Below are 24568 nucleotides of genomic sequence, written 5' to 3' on the forward strand. Positions count from 1 at the left end.
CCTCTTCTACAACATATCAAAACAAGACTCTAAAAAGTGGTCAAAAACACAACTGAGAAGATCCAACTGACCTTCTCTAAGGCCTTTTTCTTGGAATAGCTATAAATACTGCTCTGCTGCTCTCAGTCTAAGAAAAATATTGCAGACCACAAGGAGCTGACATTCCACAGCTGTGATGGCTACCAATCACATGAAAACTGCTTAAGTGAAGACACATAGGCCTCTGCATCTCTGACTTCAAGAACCTAGATTTCTTTAGAACTTACTTGTTTTCCTTATGAAAAAATGGTAATTTGCCAGCTCTCAAATCAGCATTAGTACAGAAAGAGTCTTGCTTCCTGTATTTTAGGGTCCTGATTATTGTTTGCTGCTGTGATATATTTTGTTAGACATCTGGATATAAAAATAATAAACTACCCCCACAGAAGCTAAAGGATAACATGGAGCACTTCTGTGAAAAGGAGTTGAAGATTTATAGATGTTGACTGAGAGACTTCAGAGAGCCATGCAGTATCATAGAATGTGATGTGTTGCAAACGTAAAGGAACTGAGAAAAAGGCCTTAAAATCAGAAACAAAGATACTTGCAAGACCAGTTTGGCAGCCACCAAGACACCATTATTCACTGACAATAAACATGCACGGTATCTTGAAATATCATGGTGCCACACTGTACAAAAAGCCTACAAGTTTGATGCTGTTCTTGCTTATTCCCTGGCTATAGGAATAAAATTTGGGGAAAAAAAAAAAAGTTGAAAAAATAGGTTCACTAACCATGATGGCATTTTACCCTTCCTCATGCAAAAGTCAAGAATTTCATGGCTATCGTTCTATAACACTACTCAGTAATACTACATAGATTAAAAAAACCCATGTGTCTGTACATGTTTGCCATTCTCTGTTGACACTGAAGAGCTTGAATCATACAAGTAAAAAAGCCTTCCCTGATTTCAAGCATTTATTGCATCATAATTAACATATCTTCAGATTTCAGTGCAGAAAAGCGAATTCTGAAAGGAAAAGTAACCTGCCACTATGGAATCTGTTGTTCAATACAGCCAGTCATCTTTCCTTTGCATCTGTTGGCTGCTTTATTATCAGTGTATCTGTTATTAAAAGATTCTTCTGAATGAAGTAGAAAATTATTTATTTTGGATTCTGCATTAAATTTACTCTTGTCATTTTCAAAACTACATTCTTCTCTCTTAGAAAACCCCTCCACTTTGACAAAATTAAGCATGTCCTCTAGTTTTCATTTTGTTTAAATCATCAAATCACACAGACCAGAGCTTGGTGCTTGTGGCCACACAGGTCTGAAACTCTAAGTGACAAGGCAAAAGTACAGTTATTTTTCACAGAAGTTGTTCTGTGGTTTGAAAGACAACTTACTTTCCCCTGCTTGTCTATTCTGGAGTACGATGTAGTTAAGTTTCTTCCAGTCTTTCAAAGCTCTCCTCAATAATCAGTCTCATTAGAATTCATTAAAATTTGTAATCAAGGCTCTGGTAGCCTGCACTGCTAATTATATGCTATTTGTTGTCATGTTTTGTTTCTTTAAACACCAAGATGAAAGGCATTTGTTTCTCTTAACATCTTATACGGTGACGAATACCTTGTTTGACAAAGCATATAAGAAAAAAAAACATGCTTTGGGTGTATCTTAGGTGATTCCTAACTATGGAATAGTCCAGAAAATACCTCTTTATTTCTAAAAGGTTTAAATTATTCAGGAACTGCAATTCCAGTAAGAACTTTCAAAATTATTAAAATTACTTTTATTTTTTCTACAAACCCTTATGTGATTCAGTAAAAAAAGCTGGGTGAGATTCTTAAGAATAATTTGATATGCATTCATCTCCTACACAGTAACGCTACTAAAGAAAAAAAAAATTGTTCTATGCTATCAGGGTATGTATGTAAAATGAGTAATAAATATGACCGAAGAATAGAAGTCACAGTATGTACAAAAAACCCAGAAAAGGTAGAAATACAAGTGAATAAGTTTCAAGGGCAAAGAATGGAATGGTAACCTTAAAAAGAATAGATGATCCCAGCTAAAAATAGGTGATTTTAAGACTGCTGACAGCATTTTACAGCATTAAGAATACAAACATAAAAAAGCTGTAATAGTTAAGTGAGAATTTGGCAATGCACACTGATCAGTAATGTAGGACTGTCAAGGAATATGAGTGACATTTGACACACTACACGCTAACAGACAAGGCTAATACACGCATGCTTATAATTTTTCTCTAGTTACATGTTTTCCCACAGGCATCAGATTTTCAGGCTAGGTTCAGATGATACCTACTTCCCATTATGATCTGCGAGTCAGAAGACAAATAGCAAACAGCTGCAAAGTAAATGCTTTTTTTTTTTCCTTTTCTTTTTTAATTCTATTGTGTAGATGCCAGCTAATCACAGAAGGTAATACTAAATGTCCTTAGAATCTGGGATTTTGAGGAATTTTATCAATAGTTACATCCAACAATTCATGCAAATACTTTAATCAAGTTTATCACATTTTATTTTATTTAAATTGATGGTTTATTCTACAGTTTATCACAATTGCATTATTTTATAGTTCTGCTCAAACTTCTCATTTCCTGCCCTAACAAAAGTATCTCTCATCATCTTAGGTGTATTGCCTACTCTTGAGCTATTTCTCAAACAATGCTAAACTATTGGATAGTTTAGAACTATGTAATATAGTGTGTTCTGTGTTGTGTTTTTTTTCCCCCCGTGGATATATATTTAAGCATACCAAATTCAAAAGAGTAAATACTGCAGTTCTGTTACAGTAAACACAACTATTCTCACAGTGTAATTATTTTCTTGGTAATGAACTGACTGAAAATAACAAATACTCTTAGCTTCCATACTGATACCTTGTTGCACAGCAGCAGGGAAGTGCTGAAGCCTCCAAAGTGACATACTATCAATTTCCATGCCAAGCTTTTTCCTTCGCTGTCTCTCCCGCTCCAAAGCTTCTTCTGCCTCCATACGATCAGCCTCCAATCGCTTAATTAGCTTAGTAACTTCCAGTAGCAAAGCTGCTATTTCCTGCTTCAAGGTTAATGTCTTGCTGTCTTTAAAAATACATTAAATATTATTTTTTTTATGAAAGCTTAATCATAGGCTCTTTATTCCAGCTTCATTCTGAAGACAAAGTTGTCCTGTCTGTGTGTATCACAGTAAGCACAATTAGTTACATTGCTCTTTAATAATACATTATCATTATTTCTTATGGTAGCTTAAACTTACACTCTACAATCATCCTCAATATAAAGATAGCCTAATCACATGTATCAAGGCAAGTAAAAATTGGCTGCAAACAAAACTTGCATGTTTCCTCCAGTTTATTTCCAAAAACGCAACAATAGAGATGGTACACAATTTTCATTTTTCTCTTGTTGTTTGGATAAGTCGTTACCCCAAGTTCTTCATTATATCTTTTTTGTTGTCGTTTTTAAGAATACTTATTTTATGTTCCCCAAGAAGTATCAATGACTTCATTGAAGTCTTCAGAATTCTAAGAATATTCAGTGAAGTATCTCAACAGTAAACAACACTGGTTTTCGTCATGATACAAATAGGTCATCAACATTTTATTCTGTAAAATCTGGCTATCAAAAATGCCCTAGCTTACTGTTTTTGGTAAAATATTTTTTGAGGTCATCATCCTTAACCTGATCTACAAAAAAAAAAAAAAAAAAGAGAGAGAATTGCATAAACTACAGAATTCAAGGCATTTCCTTTAAAACTCTACAGTCAGTGATCAGTAACTCCCCAAATTATTTTGATTAAAAGCTGTAAGCATTGAAAATAAGGACAGCTACTTAAAATCTGGATTTTTAGCTTTGCTGCCATCAACAAAAACTGTATTATACAATTCACTGTAGACAGGATCAACTCGAGTTAGCAGTACTGAAAAGACTGCACTGTGAATTGCACACAGCCTCTTGAATACCGAAAACAATTCAAAAACATTTAATTTGAACAAAGATGCCAACTGTAAGAAACATAACTTTGTTCAGGAGTGTATTTGTGAAAACCCTGCAACAGTGATGCAGCTACATGTGTTACTGAAATAAAACGAAACACAAAATAATTTGTTCTGCTGGCTTAAAATACAGTATAAATCTACATAGGAAAATGTAAATTACCATCTTGCAAACAGGATGATTTCATGGTACTTAATATAACATTTAAAATCCATGTGTCTTTCAGCTTGACAAATGATATACCAATAGATTTCAAAGGATGCACACATCATTTACATAAGATCTATCAAGCAGCCAGCAAACATTATTAAATGCAAATCATATATTAAATGAGGGCAAGAAACTATTTCTACTCAGACTGAGTACTATACTGAGTACTATAAAGCCTTTTACCTTCACGAGATACATTAGCATCTTGAAAATCCAAACTAGTTGATGATGATAACCAGGTATCTTCATTAGATTCAGCACTGACTTTTTCTGTTATCCTGTGGATAAAACCGGCTGTCACTAAAAAATTTTAGACTGAATTTAAAGTGGCACTGTTACATAAATATTACTTTTACTAAATCAGAAGTGCATTTCTTCAGTCTTATATCTTAAATGCTAGATTACATAGAATTACTGTTAAAAAAAAGAATGCAAGTCATTCAAAAGAATTTTTAATTGTATAACTCCCATATAAATGATTTTCCTCATATTTATTTACAGAAATACAAAAAATAGACTCCTTAACATCTTGTACCTACACAGACCAACTCTGTTCTTACACCCAAGGATTTACCAAAGAAACCGATGAGGATAAGTTGTTATTCTGCCCAAGTTCTGAACTGAAAGGATCTATATACTCTATACTTTGCAGACTCTTCTCAGCAGCAGAAGCATCAAATGTCACCCTCAGACACAGACACATTGCCACTGCAAGTCAGAAGTAGTTTTAGTTTTATCACCTTAAGGGATGTAATCATTTCAGGGTCAACAATGAAGAAAAGCAATTCAAGATTTTTTAGAAACACAATGGCTTCCTCAGTTTCCAGCACAGAAGCTTTTGAAATCTTGGGAGATGCAAAAGCAGAAAAAAAGGAAGTTTTTGTTAAAATAAGATCGGGATAAATCTAACCTGCAAGTGAGAGAGGGAAATAAATAATCCGAATAATTAAAGAAGAACAGAAACAAACTAGAAGTCTCAGATGACCTCAAGAGGCTCATTAGCCTACTGGAGTTGAGAACAAGGTGATGAAGGATAACCACCCCCCATATATGCCCACGTGTGCAGGTTAAAGAGTATATATAGGCCTGTCACATGCAGCTAAGACAAAATGAAATCTATAATCAAACTGGTACACCACACATAGACACATAACATGAAAGTACAGAGTTGAAAGCAATCCACAGAAATGTACTGATTCTGTGAAGCAAAAAAAAGGAAAGAAAAGAAAAGAAAAAAAAAAAAAGAATTGATGCCTCTGATTGTTACATTCCAGTAATGGAAAATAATAAGACTTGAGAAAAATAATAATGGGACTTGGTAATGGAAGAGATTTCAAATTAGATACAGAAACAGAAGTTCAGTGAAGAGGAGTTGGATAAATAAGCAAACACAAAATGACTCAATAGGCATATCTGACACAAAAATACACAGAGAAATAAATGCTTTGTTGAGCAAAACAGCCAGGACAAGCTGAATGCATGAGATACATTCTCCTCTTCAAACTCTTCTTTTTAATCATTGTAATGAGAACTACATCATAAAGTGGCCCACATCACAAATAATTCAATTTAAAATTACACAGTCAGCTTTGTTTTGGGTATCTTATAACTCAAAGCATTGAGAACTTAAAATGGGAATACTGAGCCATATTTAAATATCTCAGATGAGGCACAATTTCAGAAGTATCAATAACTGAACTACACTTCACAGCAAAAGTTACCATTTAGGTGGGTCCTAAGATCTCCTTGAATCTCTGAATATTAAACACAGAATAGGGAAGATATAATACTGCATGAACACTTTTGGTCTCCTGACATAAATAGTTCCTGCAGGCACTGTGAATGCTTTTTTAGCTGTGTTCTGCACAATAGTAGAACTTGGTAAACATTGAAGTTCACAGAGAAGGCATTATAGTCACGCAAATTTTTCAGCAAAAGTTTACCTGATATTAAAAGAAATACAACAGTTTGTATGATTTTGTATGCACAATTCTTACCACGGCTTTTTCTCCTCCTTAAACACATGGTCATACTGCAAAATAAAAGAAGTTTCATTACACATCTCAGATGATACATAATTGTCTGTTACCTAATAAAAAAGCTACTGAACTTTGTGTTGTAAAAGGAACTAATCAGAGTGCGTACAGATCTATGTTTCTTAATATCTTAAAATAATTACGAAGCTTTTGAATTCTGAAAACCTGTGTAAGCATCTCCAAAAGGTTGGTAATGAAACCCATTCTTTGTACACACATGCAAAATATTAGTCAGTTTTGTAATGCTTTTTAAAATCCTTTTACATTGTTAATTATATTGCTACTCTTAATCTCTGTAATTAAATCTCAAAACTATTGAACAGTTTCTGCCTGAACTTTCTATGCTTTTCCTTCATTGGACTTCTGTCCAGAACAGTAAATTAAAAGCTGTCAGGCAAATTTTTTGGGCCCAGAAACTTTATCAACTGCATCATAAGATTGTAACAAAAACTTATTGCTACAATTACCACATACCCAAATCATTCCCAGTTTCCAAACAGTTCAGGAATTGGAAAGAATGATAAAGCAGTTCTCAAAGCCCTGCACATACTGTCTATCTTGTTTTTTCAGGGTAAGAATATAACAATATGTATATGAGGTTTTCCATGTCAACTGGACACATTACTGATGATATTTAATATACTTGCAGGGATGAAAACAAACTCGCGTGCAGATATGTAAAATCCAAGGCTACTTATATTTGTAGGAGTATATTCATTTCAGTATATAAGCCTAATTTTGATTTTTAAAAGTATTCATGGATTACACACACTACAGAGACCCTTCGTCTGTTCTCATCTTAATACATAGTTGTAACAACATCACTGTCTAGAGGCTGCAGATTATTTTTAATATCTGCGTGTTACATTGTCATGGTTTTATGATTTTTGTTTATCAGTATTCCACATCATCACATCACGTAGTGCACTGGGAGTTAAGGTGTTAATGCTCCAGTTCCAGGTACCTGTCTGGAAGAGAAGAACTACACACCCCAGGGGGCTTTGCAGTCAGAGAGGAGATACAACCCTGGTAAGGTTATCTGACCTCCCCTTCTTCATCAGGCTCTCCTCCCTGCTGCTCAACCAGACTGCACATCTCACCTCAGCGTTATGGTGAGGCCTTTCCACCTTCCAGACACTCTGTCTTGTTGTATTTGATTTATTAGCTTCATTTCTAATTACATTGTATTTTAGCGTGTTTCCTTGCATTCTGATACCATATTTAGTAAATTAGTTTGTTTCTCCTCAGATCGTTGCCGCTTGATGTTGTTACAGCTATGTATTAAGATGAGAACAGACAAAGGGTCTCTGTAGTATGTGTAGTCCATGAATGCTTTTAAAAATCAAAATTAGGCTTATATACTGAAATTAATTATTTTGGGGTCCCCTGATTCCCTCTTCTGGAAGCGTGGATTCTGTGAAATCCCTCCGCCCCGCCAGTCACGGAATGGGCTGAACCAGCCCGTAAACTGTTGACATACACAAAATTAGAAGTGGAAAATACACAAGACTGCATATACATTAAAATGAATGAACATCTGGACAGATCAGTGTTTCTCCATTTAATTCATGTATATTGATAACAAAATTATCACACGAATAACTTCACTATTCTCACTTTATTTTAACTAAAAGTGAATGAGGCAATACAAAATTCCCTATCATGTTTATATTGTATACCAAGATATTCTTATAGCTTATCCAATTTGGATTCCTCCAGTACCTATTCTGTAGTTGCAGAAATCTCACTGCAAAGCATTTAATAAAGTAGAAGACTAAAGTGTGATAGTCTTTCTGATGTACCTTAGTGATTACAACACAGTCAATACTGGAGCTAAATTATTTAAATATAACTTGTCTGCAATGGTAGCAATCAGACCTTACTGCAGTGTAGACATATACAAAACTCATTAAGAATTTGGAAAACACTCCAATGTAAATTATTTAAATAAAACTAACCATATTCTCAAGGAAGTTAATAGGAAGATTTTACTGTACTTTAAAAGAGAATGCATTGCACTCTTTCTTCATTTACCTACCCATTTTCAGCTTCCCTTTATTCTTGTTTCTATTCACAAAATCTATACAAGCTATGAAAACATCATATATTGCTAGAAAAAGGACCATTACATTTTCAAATTCATGGCTCTCAGTAAGAGAGAAGATTTAATCAAGGAATTGTTAAGTATTCTCTAGGAAAAAACAGTGCTTACTATAAAGGAGAGAAAATCACCATAGTAATCTTATTTTAAAATATACTTGAAATAAAAAGTGCTCGGCCACTTTCAACCATAAATGTACCTGTTGAAAGTATTTCCCCATCTTTACTTCCAACTCTTGAATGTGATAAATGGCTTTATTAATACATGGTAATGGAGTATTTACAAAAGCACAGCTCCGTTGCCTTGGGGTGGTCCACTCATCTGCAGATACAATGAGAATACAGAATGTTGCCAAGCTTTACCTGCAAGCTGATACCAGATAGTTTGATACTTGAATTTGTCCCTTAATTTGAAACCTGATAAACCTTAGTTTTGACCACTGGCTAAGAGAATGCAACAGCTGCATCTATTGCTATGCTCACATTATGCAGAAAAGGTTATTCCTTTTCAATGTGAGAAGAGAGGGATAAATGAATGCACGAAAAAATACGATGGAATAACATCAGAGAGACAAAACGTGATAAAAGGGGGAAGGTCAGAATATCAGTTTTCTGTAATTAATTTTATATAATTAATCCCAAATGAATTGAGTTTGATGACTTTAGGCTGGTCCTCAGTGAAGATTCTGTCCAAAGAGAAAGAATAATATCAAAACCCCAAAAAGCAAGGCTGGCAGCTACTGAAGAAAAGCCTAAAGCCAAAAAGAAGAGGTCTTACAGCTCAAAGAGACACGCTTAGCCAACTCCTGTGCATATGATACTTAGTGCCAATCAGCATTGGCTTCAATTATATGAAGGAATGAAATTAGTTCTGGAGTTGGGAAATTCAAGCTACATGGCACATATGAACTGTTTCATAAGAACATACAGATTTCACAGCTGCATTTTCTTTCAAGTGTTCTTGTCTTATAATGACATAAATAAATTACACTCTGTCACACTACTGAATGCTATTTATTTAACTGATACGTACAAGGGGAATCTGACTGCAGGGATCACTAATGGAAGTCGTCACGAATCACCACAAGACAATGAAACCTAGCAGCAGAGCAACTAAAAAGTGTGATCAGTTGTCCTATAAACACGGAACATTAACCTAATTATGTTCAGGGCAAAACAGTGCTTTAATGTGTGTTGGAGATTTACCAAAAATAACTAATATTTATAGAGATTACTCAGTAAAATAGATATATTAGCAGACAACCTTCATACAGTTTGTAGATGGCTGTGTTATTTATTTTTCTTTTAAGAATAATCTCTCGGTGTCTTAATTAAAATAGTCAGACAAGAAGATCAGAAGGCTGTGGGTTACATAAGGTACTTCTGACCTTACTTTATGGTAAACAGCTTTATTGGAATGGAAAACACAGTTTGCAAAATTTTGCTGGAAAAACAGAGCCCACTAAAATGGGTATCAAAAACTACCTCACAGGATCTGTCAGGGGGAAGTTCTTTACAGAGAGAGTGGTGAGGTGCTGGAACAGGCTGCCCAGAGAGGTTGTGGATGCCCCATCCCTGGAGGTGTTCAAGGCCAGGTCGGATGGGGCCCTGGGCAGCCTGGTCTAATATTACATGTGGAGGTTGGTGGCCCTGCCTTTGGCAGGAAGGTTGGAGATTCATGATCCTTGAGGTCCCTTCCAACCCTGGCCACTCTATGATTCTGTCATCTTCCTCAGCCTGTTTCCAGAGCAACTTTCTCAGGATACCTACACTGCACCGCCTGAACTAAGCGTATATAGACTTTGGATCTTTCTGTGCTCACAGAAGTTCACATTTCCAGACTAATATTACTTCAATTTCATTTAGTTGCTTCTGTTGCTACTTTTTTTAACAGTTTACCAAATAAATATTAATTTTGTTGTAAAAATTATTTAATGTTCTTGCCTCAATATAGCTAAGAATACCTCATTAAAAAAAAAAATCAGAAACATCTGAACGGCATTAATGAAATAAGATTAATTTCTTACTTCCTTGATTTTCATTGGCAAAAGCAAACAATGTCACAAGTCTTCTAAGACATTTGTAAAAGCAAGTTATGTATAGAACACAGTGAGAAAATGGAATCGTTCACTAGATATTTCTTAAAATCTAAAAAAAAGTGTAAATGCCATGTGAAATACAGCTAATTTTGTTTTGTAAACTGAACTGTGATTACATGATTGAGTGACACCACTAAGAAAATGACTGACATTCAAAGTATACAAATGCATAATTGCTATGAGAATTTTGAGTGGCATAACAGATAAAAACCACAAAAGAGAACTAGCACTGCACACTATTAAAATAAAAATTGAAAATAATAATGTATGTCTTAAATTTAAGCCCTTCATTAAGCTATTTGAAAACCATATAGTAGAAGATATATTGACATACCTTGGGGTGGCTCATCAGTGTCCTTAGAAGAATAGGAAAACAACTGTGTTTCAAGCATAACTGTGCACTATTTTGCAGCCTAATGATTAGAAAAAACATTATATGTAGGTCATGCTGAAAATAATTCCTTCTATTTATTTCCTACAGATACAAAGAGCACAATAACACTACTTGACAGAGCAAATTCTCAGCTAGAAACACTGTTTTTCAAGACAGTCGTAATCATTAGCTCTGCATTTTCACCAGAGGTGAACAAGAGCCTGAATGCCATGCTCATAAACATCTACACAAGCGGTGATGACCCACTATCAATGTCACTACTGCTGAAAGACACCACCCACTGCCTCACTGTGCTCAGATCCACTGGTTGGTCTCCATAAACGTTCAGCAAGCATTGATGAATGGCTGCCATTTTTTCTGCTCGGAGGAATTTAATGACACACCTTTGCTTCCCACACACTTCCAGGTCAGTTGCCATTTTGTCAGACTGTTCCTTTGTTGCCACATGTCATAAAATGACATAACACAATGGAGAATTGGTGGGAAGGTTTAACCTCCTCCGCCCATACCTTCAACATCCCCTCTGACACTGTGTGCCAACATCATAAAATAGAAGGCATTACTTTTGGAGCACCCCTTGTATTAATCTCTTTCTTATTCTTGCGAGGTCAAAGAGATCTGACAATGGTAGGAACAATCTCTCTGTTCAAGCAAAAAACTAATTCAATTCAATTGTTAGAAATGAGCATCTGAAATTCCATTACCAGATGAATCATTCAAATATGTTTTAAAGATGATTACTACCAAAGCTCATGCTACTAAGCATGTTAGTTATTTGATCCATTCCTCTACCCATAATTAAAATATCATGTACAATAGCACAATATTTTTTTGCAAAGATTACTAAAGCTTAAACCTAGCATTTTCCATTCTGTCGTATATGTCTAAATGAAATACAGTAAATATTGGTTACCATAGTAACCACAGAAGGGAAGAAATTTAGTTTTGGCATAATTGCTGCATATGTTCATACAAATCACATCTCCTATTCTGAGCATTAGAAATGTTGACACTTTTGAACTCCATTTTTAAAAAACAGGGTAATGAAACAAAAAATGAGATCAGGTATTAACAGATATAGTGCAAAATATTCTTGTTTAATTCATTCTCTTCTCTTTTACACCTAGAAACTATTATTTCACATTCTATTAAACCACGCACTTAATTACTGCTTATCTTTCACTTAGTGATAATCAAGTCATTTCTACTAACATTAAAATCAAAATACTATTTTATAATAAAAAATACATTAACAATCAAACATTCAGAAATTGAATTTCAAGAAATTCAATACTAAAGAAATTTCAGAGAAAAAAAACAAAAAACACCAATAGCCAGTGACAAACTTATTTCCTTATTTCTCCAATTGCAATGAGGTTCACATTGAACAAGAATAATTTTACCAGTATTTTTACTTTCAAGAAATAGTAGCAAACGAAGGACTATTGTAGGCATGCTGGCACTCAGTCTTACAACAGCATCATTTTCTCAACAGCATTACAACATCCAGCAGGGACAAATTAAGTCAATTCAACCAATCTGTGATTTAGCTACAAACTCCTCTATGCTTCCTTATCAGCTGTCAGAATGAATCATAAGCATCTTAAAAGAAAAAAAATACATAAACCAACCAACAACCAACCAACCAACAAAGCCAAACAACACAAAAATACAAACAAACCAACCAACGACAACCCTGTGGTTGCATGAAAGGTAGGACCATTGCACTTGCATGCTTTTACTTCAACACTAGACTTATTCCATTATTTTCCTTTTCAAGCTTTGTCTGCTCAGTATCTTAGCTCTAAGTTAGCTGTTTCACAACCGCCTTACATTGTTCAAGTTCATTACCATCGATACCTTTCGTTTCAATATTCAGAAAAATACAAACATCAGAACTTCAAAAAGAGTTTGGTAATGCAAAACAGAAAAATAAATAAGTCCTAAGTAAAAAAAAAATATATAGAGACTTCATCTCAACTTTAATTCTTGGAAACCTAAAGATTTTTCTTAAGGTATTAAGCATTGCACAAGAATCCATCATTGTCAGCACTGGAGGAAAAAAAAAAAAAAAGAGATGCAAAGTCCAAAACTTTTTTTTAGCACACAGTATTCTAACTTCAAGTATCAACAATGTCACTGTTGGCTTACCTGGCTTCCCCAGACCTTCTGGTATCTACTCTGCACATGTACAAAGATTAATGGGTCAAATCCTTAATGAATTTATGGAAGTGATCCAGCCAAATTTTGAAGGATAACAGGCTTTCATAAAAAAGAGAAGATAAAAAGAGGATTAGCCTGGAGTAACATATGAATGAAAGACCATTTAAGTATTTAGAAATGGTTATTTTTTTAACACTTGATGGGCTGTTACTGCAAAGAGCAGAGAAAAGCTGCTAAAAACATTTTACAGCCCCCAAAAAGCAGCAGTTCCCATAACAATTAGAATCAATAAAGTCTGATTTTACACGGATCCTCCAAAGAAACCCAATTCTTCCTGGTTCTTCCAAAGAACCTGACCAATACAGCTTCCTCAGCTATTCCCTTCGGTCACGTGCACATGGTACGACTGGTTTGGATCTTTACAAATGTTGACTGGCTAACCAGAAAGACAGCAGATTAGTCAGCTGACTGCTAGCCTGTAGAATATGTAAAGATTTAATTCTTTCTTATAGGGGAGGAAATAATTTGAGTCTTTCCTCCCCCTGCTTAGCTGCCAGTTTTCATGAAATTTGGAGGAACTCAACATCTCTGAGACTTTAACCTATCAAATCTGGGTGAAATTTCATAGAATCCACCAAGTTGAAAAAGACCTCTAAGATCTCCTAGTCCAACCATCAGCAACATGAGGATGCTGGCAATGCTGAAGTATAGTGGGTGAGAGGGAATTCACAGGAATGAAGGGCGTTTGCAAGGCAAAGCTGAAAAACTTATTATGAAGTATGGAAAGGTAATTATTGAAAAGTTCAGAACACAATGCAGAATAAATGACAAATCTAAAGGGAAAAGAAAAAGAGGATAGATGAGACAGAGAACCAAAACTGGAATGGGACAACATAAGGACAAAATGACAGAGGATCTGTAAAGTGAAAAAAGAAAATTGTGTATTTAATTAAGCACTTACAAAATTCCACAACAGAACAGAAGGGAGTAAAACTAAGTAGAAACTTTATTTCTTTTTTTGGAGCACAGTAGAATGTGAAGACAGATTTCATTTGCAAAATAATGCTTCAATTAACTGAAAGATACAAGGCAATTTCAACTAAATCCAAACCATTTCTAACAAATGTTGTTGAACCTGCCTTAAAATCTCTTAGTGACAGTTTTTATAAAGAATCTTTGCAAAGTTAAACCAAACTCAGCCATCTTCACCATTAGTCAGCTTTCCTAAAGTATAATGTAATCTTGTCATATCTCTAGTCACAAAAAATGATTCTTTTCATCTTGTAAACAATTTATTTAACATTTGAGAAGCTTTCTCTTCCCTATTATATGCTAAATAGATAAAATTCTTCTAACCTCTCTACATTTATATTCTTATTGCTTTTCCACTGCTTTCTTCCACATTTTTTTTCAGCTGCTCCAGGTCCTTCCAGATGTGTCCTGTAGAGGATGTGGCTTTCCAGCTGATGCCTCAACGCTAAGAAGAACAGAAGTATTACACAAGGCTTTTGGTTTCACATGCCGGAGTAACCCTTGGTTCTGTCACACCAACAGGATACCGTTTTTTGTGTTTCACTCTATAAGCTATGGATCTTCTACTACCTTACCTAGCACTTTCTTCTACTAAATATAAATAATACGCACAGAACATAGTACTTCATACTTGTTTTTACTTATTTACGCCCTATTCTCTGACTTCTCCAGACCATCTCAAATTGCAAATGATCCTGAACACTGAACAGTACTTGCACCTCTTCCCAGCAAGGCACTGTGTCCCAGTGGAGGCATGTGGCAAGCCCCTGCGGTGCAGCTGCTCAGATCACCTCCATTGTTGCTCAGTGCCATCAGTAAGACACGGTGTGTTCCCAGCAGGACAATGCCACGCTGTTTTAAAAAATAAATCTTTAAAATTAAAAAAAGAAGAAGAAGAAATAAGCATTTAAAATGATGAATCCATCTCGATTTCATTTTCCATCAAGTTGTATATACTTTATTCTTTTATGTTTAGGAGGAACTTGCAGCTAAGTGGTAATTTTAGCTATTATGTATATTATATAAGTAGTTTAGTTGGAAAGATTAGGAAAAAAATGGGTTGAAAATTTGGCAGGCTCATGCAGTCTATTTAAAATTTAAGAAAAACGAACATAACACACTGCTAAATGACATGAAATTGCATCTGTGCATTTTCTAGCGTAAAGAGATCTTGCCAAGCTCCAAACCAAGTGCTGAGTAACCATAAAAACATTCCTTTGTTCAGATGGAGCAAGATGTGTTTCGTGGCACTGCTCAGATCTGAGCAGTTAATTAATTCTTGATGCTGCCTTGTTTAAAAAATAAAATTAATAGAAAAGCTTGTTAAAAATAAAATAGAACATTATTTTTAATTATACATTTTCAGGTGGCTTTTTTATAAACATTCAAAAGGAAAGGCTAACATATACATTTCAATATAGCTACATTAAGAGCACATTTCTGTTCCTGTTCTGCAAGACACCCTTAGAAGATGACAGCTTCAAATCAAAGTTTTACATGACAAAAAAAAAAAAAAAAAGAGAAGACTGATAACTAAAGAATCAACAATACCCCAAAGCTGAGTGGAACTGCTGTTTTCTCAAGCTCTGCTTCCTTATTATCTACCTTCCAGAGTGACACATCCTGAATCGTAAATCTTTTTACCCACGAAATGCAACCGTTAACTTTACTCATTGCTCGTGCTCTATGATTCAGTAATTAAACTTAAATTTTCAGACAAAGCTAAAAATAAAGAGTAAAATGAATTGAATATTAAAAAAAAAAAACGTAATGAGATTTTATTAGATATTTGAACAAAAAGAACGTGGAAGAGGCTTCTTGGTTTGTTTTTTTTTTTTTTGCTAGTTATTCATTCTATCTTTAAATTCCTTCACCACACTTATGTTCTCAAATATGTAAAAGTTCACAGAGTGTGCACAGATCAAAGTTCATGTAAATACCCTTTTTTTTTTTTTTTTTTTTTTTTTTGCTAGGCAGAGAATTTCATTTCCTATCCACATGCACAGACTGGCATAATGCTTGTTGCCTTTCCTTAATGTGAGTGATGAACTATGCCAATAGAAAGTCCTTCCTTCTACATGGTTGAAGCTAGCCTAGGACTAGGAGATTTACTGTAATGCACTATCTACCTCACCACAGTTAGTGGCACAAGTGTTGGGTATCAAGTCCCTTGAGCTCAAACAGGAAGGTCCCAGCGATTCCAATTTTCTTAGGTTCTCATTGCTTCTTGCTTATGCTGTGAAGTTGAAAGATACAGGAAACCAGACTTTGCAATGCCAACTCGGGAAACCCACAGAAAGCTGGAACGGATAACCAGACTTCTTTACTTTATGAGATTTTTATCACTTTTCAAATAATGATCATTCTTAATCATTTAATATCTATTTCCACTCCAAACTCTCTTTTAACATCAAGCATAATCATTCAGTATGCATCTTGAAAATACCAGGAAAAATAATTTTATTGTCATTTAAATCAATTTCACTAAAACTGGTAGGGGATTTTAACAGATGATACAAAATATTTGGGGCCAAATACTGCAGTATTAACTTTTGCATGGATCTTCCAAATGATAATTTCATCCAAAACTGCAGCAAGTACTAAAAGAGGAATAAGGAACTCTATTTTATGTCCAATCTGAAATTGATTTCTGTATTTAACACTGGCACTGTCTCACTTAAGAAAAAGGCTGCAACTCCATGAGGAGCAACCTTAAAAGGCTGCAGACCAAACACCTCCACAACCTCAGCAGATCCCTAAGTTCCCAAAAGCATATTCAAAAAGTATTTCATTGTGATAGCAAGCGTAGCACATTTCACAAGCAGGGCAATTTGAAAGAATAGCCTAGTTCCCTAACCAACGTGATCACATACTGGATTTTCAGTTGGGATCATAACCAACCTTTCAACTTCCAAACAACACTCAACATGACCAATGGGAAAGAACTTGCAAGAAAGGACTGTTGATGGGGAAATATCTGGTGAAACATGACAGCTGACAGGATGAGGACAAATGGCCTTAAGTTGCACCAGGGTCAGTTTAGGTTGGATATCAGGAAAAGTTTCTTTACAGAAAGGGTTGTTAAACACTTAGGCTCCCCGAGGAGGTGGTTGAGTCACCATCCATGGATGTATTTAAAAACCGTTTGGATGTGGTGCTCAGGGACATGATTTAGCAGAGGGTTGTGAGAGTTAGGGTAGTATGGTTAGGTCATGGTTGGACTCGATGATCTTTAAGGTCTTCTCCAACCTGAGCAATTCTATGATTCTACGGCAGCTGATGTTTTAAGATGTTTGATACATATTTCCTCACTATTCACCCAGGTTCCCACATCTGGAATGTGACCAGAACTTCACAACACTATGAGCTAAGGCATGTTCACTAAACCTGCCATGAATTCTCCTATTCCTCGTTAATTATTTTCCCAAAGAAATAACAGATGGAAATCAGAGACCAGTTAGCATCACTGCAATAACGGTTGCTCTTCCTTTCCATACTGTTTTCAAACTATCTTCAAAGTAACCCCTGAGCTTTTGGAAAGCAACCAAACACTGGTACAACTTTCACACCAACTCCTTCCATGTTTTCTACCCTTACACATGCTGTTTTCTAAAAAGAGAGGACAAAATTACCAGAGAATAATTGTTATAAACTCCAAAGGGCAAAAACCCTAGACATTAATCTCCAACTCCTCTTCAGAAATGACTCATGTAACGACAGTATTTGAAACAGAAGGCTGAGAACCCTGTTTAAGTCGCATATCAGAAAGCACAGTGTATTCGTTGTAGCCACAAACAGCACTCCTCCCGAGGCAGACAAGCAGCCATGGCCCCACACGTTCCCCCGGCTCTCCTCCACAGCCGGGGCTGCGCAGCCCTCCCCGCTGCCGCAAGCAGCCTCCCGCTACTCACGGCTCCGGCCGGGCGGTGGGTGTTGAGAGGCTGCCGGCGGCCGTTTGGCCGTTCCCCTGGCAGCGGGCGGGGGGAGGCCGGCCTAGGCCTCCGTTCTGAACGGATTAGGTCCGCTCCACGCTGAACAATCCCAGTTCTCTCAGCCGCTCCTAGTAACGCTTGTGCTCCAGACCCTTCAGCAGTCCTGATCATTAACACTACTTGTGTAAAAGTAATAGGTAAATGCTCAGCTTTCTGCACTTCTCCTATTTTAAAGTTGGAGCATAAAATTAAGCTCGGGAAATAAGCAGTGCTGTTGGCAAGTTGAGAGCAGCGATCCTTCCCATCTACTCTGCACTGGTGAACACTTTGTCCAGTTGCACCTCCTTCCCCCAGCACAAGGGAGACCCCGACATAGTGGGGAAAGTCCAACACAGGGCAACAAATATGACAAAGGACTGGAGCTCCTCTCCTGTGAGGAGAGGCTGAGGTGGGGCTGTTCAGCCTATGGAAGAAAAGGCTCAGGGAACATCTCAGCAATATGGATCGATATCTGAAGGGAGGGTGCAAAGAGTTTTTCCTGTGGTGCCCAGTGCCAGGATAAGAGGCAGTGGGCACAAAGTGGAACATAGGATGTTCCCTCAGAACACCAGGAGCACTTCTGTGCTGTGCAGGTGATGGAGCACTGGCACAGGCCGCCCATTGGCTGTGTGTGGACTCTGCTCCTCAGAGACCTTCAGCAGTTGCCTGGATGTGGGCCTGGGCTCCTGCTCTGGTGTCCCTGATGGAGTGGGCCTGATGGACCCAGAGGGCACTGCTGGCCACAGCACAGTTTGGGGTGCTGTGATTCATCTAGTGAGAGGGATTAAAAGCACTGTCACATAGGGGACTTCAAAACTATCCTTAACTCTCTGCTGATATTGCATTTAAATAGATATCTCAAAATAGATACCCTTTGAAAGAGAACAACAACAAAATGAAACTCTTCAGTACTCTAGGAAGCCATGAAGCAGAGAAGAAATACCACGTTCCTTGATATTAATAGGCTTTGAAATCACAATTTTAACCTTGTGATTATTATGTATCAAGTCTGAAGAGAAGAGGGAGAAAGTGTACATTTTTTGTTTTTCAGGGTAAATCCAAGGTCCCTGACCACCATGGTTATTGCACAAATTTCTCATATTGAGATTTATCACTACTTATTTGACAATACACAATTTCTGCCATCTTCTAGGCTTTTCCAAGTAAAGAGAAAACCATTTTTGAAGTGGTGAAGGGAGTTCTTTCAAATCACAGATTTATGACAAGTTTCAATGTTAATGTGTTTGATCTTATGGAATAGTTATTGATCTTGGTCTATTCTGAGACAAAGAACACATCTCATCTTTTGATTGTTACCATAAGACTGCTGTGGTCATCCTTAGTTACAGAATTTCCTGAACAAATACAGAAAAAAAATCATTTAGATATCTGTCAGCTATCTAATATATTTGAAAAATTCAGATTGCATTAGTAAAAACTAGATTTACCCAAAAGTTGAATGTCTTTGTAGTTAGGTCCATAATTTATTCATAAATGGGAATAAAGCTTCAAGAGTGTATTAATATATTCATTAATCTCATAGAAAGTATTTCCTGGTGTGGGTTTTTTTTTTTAAATATTAGAATAGCACAAAGATTTTTCTTACAGCTGCATGCCTTCAAAAGGAGCATCAATGTTGTTCAAAAGAAGCAGGACTAAGTATATAATGTTTTACTCATAAGTAGCTCACCTCACATTTTTAGGGTTTAGAATTAGGAAATTATAGACTTATGTAACATGAACATAAAAACACCCATGCAGATCATCAGCTACTAATTAGTGTGATAATGTGTCCAGTGAACGTGTTTGCATCTTTCTTATATCCTTTCACTCTCAATAAATAATGATCAGGATTACTACAACTAGAAAAATCATGAATGTTACTACATGCCACAGTTTCGAGATTTTTTTTTTTACATGTTTATTTTATAATCCACAGAACGTAAAATGAGACAATAAAGAATACTGAAAAAAAAAAAAAAAACACCATACTCTGAAATACAGATTATTTTACTCTTCTGCAGGCTTGTCCCACTGCCTACAACTGCTATTATTTTTCTTTTTTACTGTCAGTAAAACATATACTAAATCAATCCATAAAGGAAGGGCCAATGATTTCATGGTGTGTATTGCAGAAACAGGAGAATTTGAAAAATTGGTACCAATTATGCCATTTATTCCAGCCTGCATGTGCTGCAGCAGAATGTAGTTAAATAGTAAGCTGCTTACACCTCAGAACTGAATGAGTTGCAATACTGAAATTCAGGGCCCACCTCTTTAATCTTCTGCAATGTACATGAGAATTTTGTACACTTATGAATAACAAAGTTAAGTTAAAAAAGCAAACATAGCACTGTGTATCTTTTCCATTAAAAGAGAAGATGAAAGAATAATTATTGCAGAGATGTTTGGCCATGTCAGAAGAGGCATGAGATCTGTCTCCACAACAGTATTTCTGCACCTAACTGGAGACTGGGAAGTTAGCCCAACACTTTCCTTCAGAATGAGGTACCTAAATGCACCAACCTCAAAAACTCAGCTCCTGAGTTTGCACCAAACAACATCTTTTCTGCGCTGTCATTCTGTGCTATACCCAAAGGAATGGAATGGAGGTGCATTGTCTCAATTGGCTGAAACTGCCAGGACTAGGATTATAGTAACATGAAAACATTTATTCCCTTCTTAATTTCTACTTCTTTTTTCATACTTAATTACTGTTAAATTCTATTAGCTGTGCAATTGTGTATTTAATTACATATATAGAAAACATAACTGACTATAACATAACACAAGTTGCTAGCACACTGCCAAAACAAGACAGTCCAAGTCACCCCGCAGTGCTAGCAGGGATATATAAAGATGAAGTCCCTTTCCAAGATATTATGTGTTACAAATGTCTTAGCAGATATAAGGAAAAAGTCTACTCGTTTGGCAGTGAGCTGTTTCATTAAGTACATTTTTAGAACAAAATTAGACCCTGAGGTTGCCTTCTAGGGTGGTTTTACATTTTCAGCCTTTATGCAGAATGTTAATAATACAGTAATGTCTTATGTGGGAAAACAGAATCTATGATCCAGATTCATTTCATATCATCTGCTTTCAACAAATCAAGCAGTGCAAAATTAATTATATTTAACATAGTAAGTCGCCCATTGCACAACTTTGAGGAATTGCTAGCATGTTGGAAGAGTGTTTAATCTCTTGTTGTATCACCTTTAGCTCATCCTGTAATAAGTAGGATAGGAGAAGATGAAGTGTACTGCAAAATAAACTGTCATTGCCCCATTGCCAGTTGCTGAAATTACACTTCAGGGCAAAATACAAATAATGCCCAAAAGCAGCCATGCCATTGGAATACACACTTAACAGCAACAGTGTTTTATAAACGTTTGTGGTGGGATGCAAAAGATTTTTTTATTCAGAATTCTTAATGGAATCTCATTGGCTGTTCTATCAAATGTGTTTGTCAATGTTCTAATTGTGCTGTAATTATTACATCAGTAGCTGAAATACTAGTCAAATGCCATCAAAATAAGCCACTTCAGATCTTTACTTAGTAGCAACAGAGAAAATCATAGAATCAAAACTGGAGGGAGGGGATTTTCCAGCAAATTACAGATTTCCCATATTTTCTACTGTGGTCTCAAATACTTCTAGGAGCCCTACTTGAGCAGGAGGGGTGGACCAGAGGTTGTCTCTAGAGGTCAACCTTAACCATTCAGCAATTTTGTGTGAAATACTGGATTTCTGACAGTTTTGATAAGGCACACATTTTAAAGGCATCTTTGTGGGTTTGAAAATGAGTATTTGAGCTCCTCAAAATGGAAGGAAACATTAGATACTTGCATCTGGGTTGGCTGATCCAGTACCAGCTTACTGGATAGAAGTAGCTTTGTACATATCATAGAATCATGTAATCATAGAATGGTTTGGGTTGGAAGGGACCTTTAAGATCACCTAGCTCCTACCCCCCTGCTATAGCAGGGTAGACACCTCCCTCTAGACCAGGTTGCTCAAAGCCCCACACAGCCTGGCCTTGAGTGCTTCCAGGGAAGGGGCATCCATAGCCTCTCTGGTCAACCTGTTCAGCGTCTCAACACCCTCACAGTAAAGAATTTCTTCCTGATATCTGGTCTAAATCTACTCTCTTCCAGTTTAAAACCATTTCTTATTGTCCTGACACTACATATCCTTCTAAAAAGTCCCTCCCCAACTTTCCTGTACGTCTCCTTTAGGTACTGGAAGGCTGTGTATACATACGTGTATATACACGTATGTGTCTGTATGCTTTTCTTTCTAATGCCTAAAAATAAAAACATGATTACAGAACAAACAGAATTTTTAACTTGCATAAAAATTCTTTCATATTAACTGTGAAAAGCCAGAATTTGGTTCTTTATGACTCATTTCCACCACACACATTTTTCACTTTGGCTGTGAAAGCAAATACTCAATTATTCATGCAACTCTTTAGAACAGGCTGTGGTTATGACAATGCTGAAAAGCCAAACGTATTTAAAAATGGTGTCTTGGCTGCCTAAACTAATACTCCTGCACAAGACAGTTATGATCTCTTGCAAAAGCACAACTTTCCACATGCTGAATCACAAGTACTGTGACCAACAGGAACATTTCTGTAGGGTCAGTGTCCCTATGTCCATAAACGCGATCTCTGTTGTGTTATCTAACAGCGACTGGAATTCTGCGTGATGCTTGTGTATCTCTTTTTATCTAAGTGCTGTTGAGTCCTGTAAGCTTAAAAGAAACTGTTAGTAAAGGAATAGAGCTACTCATTTGAGTTTAGTTAGTTTGTGTTGAAAAACTGATAGAGATCATATCTGTTATCAAAATACAGGATACAGTGAGACAGACATTGTCTTACCACCACAATGGAGTAGCAGATGCAAATTCTTGTGACAGAGTTGTTAATAACCCAGAAGCTGCTGTCTTGATTTTAAATAGAAAAGTTCTCCGCTCAGATCAGAGCAGGAGAACAAGATGAGGCATGTGAAGATAATGCACACAAACACATGCTACGGGCATAATACAAAGTAATTTAAAAGAGACAGTAGCAACCAAGGCATTAATAATAGATATGGAAATACATCACTGCGTGGCACAGAAATAATACTCTTTGTAAAATTTTAGTTGACTTTATGTTCATTTAAAGATACATCATAGATTGGAAAATCCTAAATCCTAGACCTAGAAATGACATAAGAGTTAATTTTAGGAAAATAAGTGAAAACAAAACATTCACTTAAGCCTGATGAGAATTAGGATCTTTGCATTTTTTTGCAAGAAATACATCTGTGTATAAGAACTACTAAAACAGTGATCTGTGTTTCTATGTAATACAGACATATGCACATTGATATATGATTATGAGCAGTCCAAAGTAGAAATTATCTATTAGTAAAAGCAATACCAGTTGCTATTCCACCGACTCACTGTCATTACTTCTCTATTCAAAATTCTGACTTTCCAGCAACATAATATTGTGAATCTTCATGCTAAATGGCATCCAGTGCCCACTGAGGACAAAGAAACCTTCCACAGGCTACCAGCATGTGAATTAACATGTACACACTCCCATGTTCAAAAACAGCTCCACAGAGAAAAAAAAAGAAGCAACAAACAACACATATTCTTTAAATCATTTTTTAACCTAAGACACTATTCAAATGAATACAGAAAAGCATCCATATCCTTTCATACTTGTTTCACAACTGAGAAACCAACAATACATGACTGTGCACTGTGATAGTCTTTCCAGATACAGATGGAAACTATGTTTATACACAATAATAATAACAGCAGTAGAAAGCAGTGGTGTAAACATGAGATGCTTTTTTTCAGGTTTCCTGTAGAATTTACAATAAACATAACAATGAGAAAAACCGCCAGTGCAAATATCTCCCAAAGTGCATTGTTGGCAACCAGAAATGTTTACCAACTCAGAAGCAGCCTAGAAGCTGATGTCTTGCCAGTAGTTCTTTCTTATATCCCATATACAGAAAGCAATGATTTTTTTCAACTATTTGTTATATAGCTTAAATGAAACTTTGGGAAAATGCTTGAAGAAGGATAAAAAGAGTAATGGCTATCATAACATTCTTTGTTTTTTTCAGACTGCAATTGATAGACCCCAAACCACATTTCCCCTGTTTGAACTGCCATTCCAAACTTCTGTCACAGAAGGCCTAAGGTCTCAACATTACATAGTTTTGATTGGCTTTCAAAAAGGAAGCAGATTAAATATCTTAGAGTGCATTGTTTTCTAACTATCAGCATGTTTCTGACATAATTCAAAGCCTTAAATCATGACTACTGACAATGACTTGTGTACACACAGAAGCAATTCTCTTATGCCCTTAATTACACTTAAGAGTTTGAAATCTCATTAAAAGTGCCCTCACAGGAAAGCTTAGAAAGAATCTAATATGGAGATCTTTTTTCCTGAATTTCAGTGATTTTTGTTACGAATTTAATGAACTTTAAGTCCCATTAACATTTCACATAATTCAGAAATGCCTATCGTTTGATAATATTTTAGTTGG

General features: G+C 36.0%; 1 protein-coding gene across 1 annotated transcript in view; it reads right to left on the bottom strand.

Moving 5' to 3' along the window:
* Positions 1 to 24568, bottom strand: part of CCDC178 (coiled-coil domain containing 178) — a 183717-nt gene that overhangs the window by 143932 nt on the left and 15217 nt on the right. The window contains exons 2-7 of the mRNA XM_085221020.1: positions 12994 to 13104; positions 10783 to 10861; positions 8550 to 8671; positions 6211 to 6245; positions 4397 to 4491; positions 2888 to 3088 (exon numbers count right to left, since the gene is read on the bottom strand). Of these exons, the coding sequence (XP_085077146.1) occupies positions 2888 to 3088; positions 4397 to 4491; positions 6211 to 6245; positions 8550 to 8671; positions 10783 to 10840 (511 nt within the window). The 5' untranslated portion in view covers positions 10841 to 10861; positions 12994 to 13104. The remainder of the gene's footprint in view (positions 1 to 2887; positions 3089 to 4396; positions 4492 to 6210; positions 6246 to 8549; positions 8672 to 10782; positions 10862 to 12993; positions 13105 to 24568) is intronic.

The sequence above is a fragment of the Meleagris gallopavo genome, chromosome 3 (assembly GCF_905368555.1).
Source record: "Meleagris gallopavo chromosome 3, MGAL_WU_HG_1.1, whole genome shotgun sequence".
Classification (NCBI taxonomy): domain Eukaryota; kingdom Metazoa; phylum Chordata; class Aves; order Galliformes; family Phasianidae; genus Meleagris; species Meleagris gallopavo.